Genomic DNA, 3,497 nt, shown 5'->3' on the forward strand with positions numbered 1-3,497 from the left:
TTGGGTTTAGGTGATTGTCACCTAGCTCCAACTTGAGGGGGGGATGCAGGAATTAACTGGAAGGGGTATTTATGTAATTCAATAGTTATCAGTTTTAACACACGTTTTATCTGGTTTGTTAAGTTGTTAATTAGTCAGTTTTAATTAGTTGGATTAGTTGTTTAAGTAGTTAGTAAGTCAGTAATTAGTCAGCTAAGACTTGTATATAAACTCTCTTGTAAATAAATGAAAGTTAAGAGCATTATTCAGAAAACTCTCTCTTCCTCTGTTCGTTCAAAAATGATTTTCCACTTTGACATCATTGTAAATAAGCTGAGCAAGAGTAGTCTTGCCTATCCCTCCCATCCCTACTATAGAAATAACAGAGACTCCATCATCTGTGCTCAAATCATCTTTTAGCAATGTTTCAAGTATTGCCTCCTTATCTTCTTCCCTACCATAAACGTTGGCTACATTCACCAAAGAGATTGTGGGCAGTTTTGTTTGACTGTGTTAAACCTTCCTCCTGAATATTCTTTCAAGCACAGTTGTTTTTTCTGTGTTGCAATGTCTTGCAATCTGGTGTTAGTAATCTCCTCTAATTGGGATGCCATCTTGGAATTGAACTTGGAAGATGTTGGATTCAATCTGGAGAACCAAGAAGGAATTAGCTATCGTCCCTTGCTTGTGGTGGCTTGAGGTTGAGATTCAAGCAACAATTTGCTCCGCAAAGATTCAGTTGCAAACTCATCAAGTATGTCTTCCACGTCGTAAGCCAAGTTTTGTTGTTCACCAAGCCAGATCCTAACCAAACGGCTCGTCATCTGCATCGCCAAGAACCGCATGAATCATCACCAATGTCGTTTCCAACTTCTTGAGATCATCATGGATTTGCTCTTGGCGTCCAAATAGCACAAGTACCTCAGAAACAAACTTTCTCAGAAACCAGCTTTTCGATCAGCATCTCAGTAGTCGCAGACAGAACTGCCTCTCCAATGATTGACATGATGTCTTTGCCGGAAAAAAGAACTATGGAAACTGAAGTTCAGAAAATCTGTAGAAAGTTATTGGGAAAGGAAGAAGGTTAACTTGGTTTGTCAAAATGGCACATTGAATTATTATTGTGTATCAAATGCAGTGGGTAGAATACAGAAATCTACCGGCCAAGATTAAATTGCAATTAACGTATAATGGAATTGTCAACCATTGTTTTAATGCAAAGTTGAAAATAAAAAAGTTGACGTAATTGATGCATTTCAAAGCTTGGACTTGAAGCTGCCAAGTTTCACTGACATGTTGCAATGTTTGAATAATTTTATAACATTGTGTTAGCAATAATTGACATTTTCCAATGATAAGTTTTCCAACAAGTTCATAACAAATAGAAGAATATCATCTCTATATCAATATACATCTAAAGGAAAGTACACCAAATTAAGTATATTCTCTAGAATTACTTTTTTTTTTCCATTACATATTCTCATCTCAGGACAGAGTACAGGCACTCATAGACCAAATCAACGGAGTGTACAGAAACTGAGCCGAATCTGTAAAATGCAATGAGGAAATATAGGAAACAATCATAGCCGGCTAGAATGAAGTGAGATCACTCACATTAATTTCAGGCATTTCAAGAATCAGAGTTTCTAAATTCGGAAAATCTTCAATTATCAAGTAGGTTAGATAGGTAAGAAGTTGAGGAAAGGACACTGCATCATCACGTCCTCCATTAATTTCAAGAATTTCAAGAGAGGTGAAACTATGCAACCCCCACTTGAACAATAGCCTGCAGATATTGACGCCTTTAATCTTGAATGACTTAAGGTTGGAGGGAAATCCATACTTTGGGAAGGATTATGCTTGGACAGCTTTCTATTTTCAGTTCTTGAAGAGAGGTGAGATTCAACATGCAATTCGGCAAGGCCTTCAGTTTTCCACTCTCTCAATTATGGAAAGCATTGTCAGGTTGGTGGAGCATTCACCGTCAGTGAAGGATACAATGGTCGGACATCTTTCTATTATCAAGTTTTGAAGCGAATGCAAAAAACCCTTAGCCATCCACTATAAAATTATTTTCTTCTATTCAAATTCGTAATCTTGTGGAAATAATGGACAATATGCAGAACACTGTTTTAAATATGAGGGCGGGGCATCAAGGTAATAGTAACTTACTTTAAGAGCAGACATAACGTCACATTCCTCTTTTGATAAATTCCATATCTTACTATTTAGCACATCCCTCCAGTCATTGATGTCATATTTGCCGTGCCACAGGCCGCCAAGAGCTTTAGCCACCAGAGGCAATCCGTCACACCTTTTAACCATCTTCTCACCAATTTCTTTTAATTCTTGATCATGCACGCCAATATCATTTGTTCCCAAAGAGTGATGAGCAAATATATACAAACAATGATAGTTTGACAACTTTTGTAAAAGATACTCGACACCAGTCTTCGCCATTAATGAAACACTTTGATTGCAAGTTGTGACAACAATTTTACTTCCTGGCAGGCCCGCTTCAAATGGACAGCGTAAAAGGGTCCATTGATTATAATTTTGCATCCAAATATCATCCAAAACAAGCAAGAACCACTTTTTGAGAGTTCTTCCTTCAATTCGACTTGAAGTTTATTCAGGTCATTATTATCACCACTCCCAGTAGCAATTACTGTAGACTGTTTTTGTGATTCTCAACACATCAAAATCGTTGGAAACACATACCCATGCTTTAACAGCAAAAAGATTTTCTACTCTATTATCATTATAGACAAGTTGAGCAAGTGTTGTCTTGCCGACGCCTCCCATCCCAACTATAGGGATTACCAAGATTCCATCATCGGCACTGGAATCATGACTCAGTAACAATTCAACAAGTGTCTCCTTATCCTTTTCCCTATCATACACTTTGGCTTCACTAACCAAAGAGGTTTCCTGAAGTCTTTGTCTGACTATTTTGGACATCCCTCCTGAATTATTTGCCAGACCCAATTGTTCTTTCTGCGTTGCAATATCCTGTAACCTAGTATTAATCTCCTCTATTTGGGACGCCACCTTGGAATTGAATTTAAATGATCCTGGATTCGAACTGTTGCAGCAAGAAGGAATAAGCTTCTTTCGTTCGCTTATGGAGGCTTGAGGTTGAGGTTCATGCCACAACTTCCTCCCCAAAGCTTCAGTTGCAAACTCATCCAGGATGTCTTTGATGTTGTAAGCCAAGTTTTTAAGGTCACAGAGCCAGATCTTCACTGACCAGTTCATTATCTGTTTCTCTTTTGCATCTTCAACAACTGAATAAATTTTCTCCAATATTTTTTTCCCAATTCCTTAGAGCAGCATGGATTTGCTTTTGGTGTCCAAATTGCATAGGTACCTCTGAAGGCAACTTTTCGATCACCATGTTGATAGTGACTGAAAGAACTGCTTTTCCCCAGTGATAGACATGGCGCCTTTCAGGAAAATGGAGTAAGCAGGTTACACTACTGACAGGAATTCATATGGAATTACAATAGTTAGAATTA

The 3,497-nt window shown here is 38.0% G+C and overlaps 1 protein-coding gene across 1 annotated transcript; it reads right to left on the reverse strand.

The window, feature by feature from the left end:
• Positions 1–650: 650 nt before the first annotated feature.
• LOC116135522 (putative disease resistance protein RGA1) lies at positions 651–2,439 on the reverse strand. Its single transcript, XM_031421231.1, has 4 exons — positions 2,152–2,439; positions 1,511–1,526; positions 914–1,017; positions 651–803 (listed from the first exon to the last, which is right to left on the reverse strand). The coding sequence occupies exons 1-4, from the start codon at positions 2,437–2,439 to the stop codon at positions 651–653; spliced, it is 561 nt and encodes a 186-aa protein (XP_031277091.1).
• Between the last annotated feature and the right edge of the window lie 1,058 nt (positions 2,440–3,497).

This window comes from Pistacia vera, unplaced genomic scaffold (assembly GCF_008641045.1).
Source record: "Pistacia vera cultivar Batoury unplaced genomic scaffold, PisVer_v2 Contig300, whole genome shotgun sequence".
Lineage (NCBI taxonomy): Eukaryota > Viridiplantae > Streptophyta > Magnoliopsida > Sapindales > Anacardiaceae > Pistacia > Pistacia vera.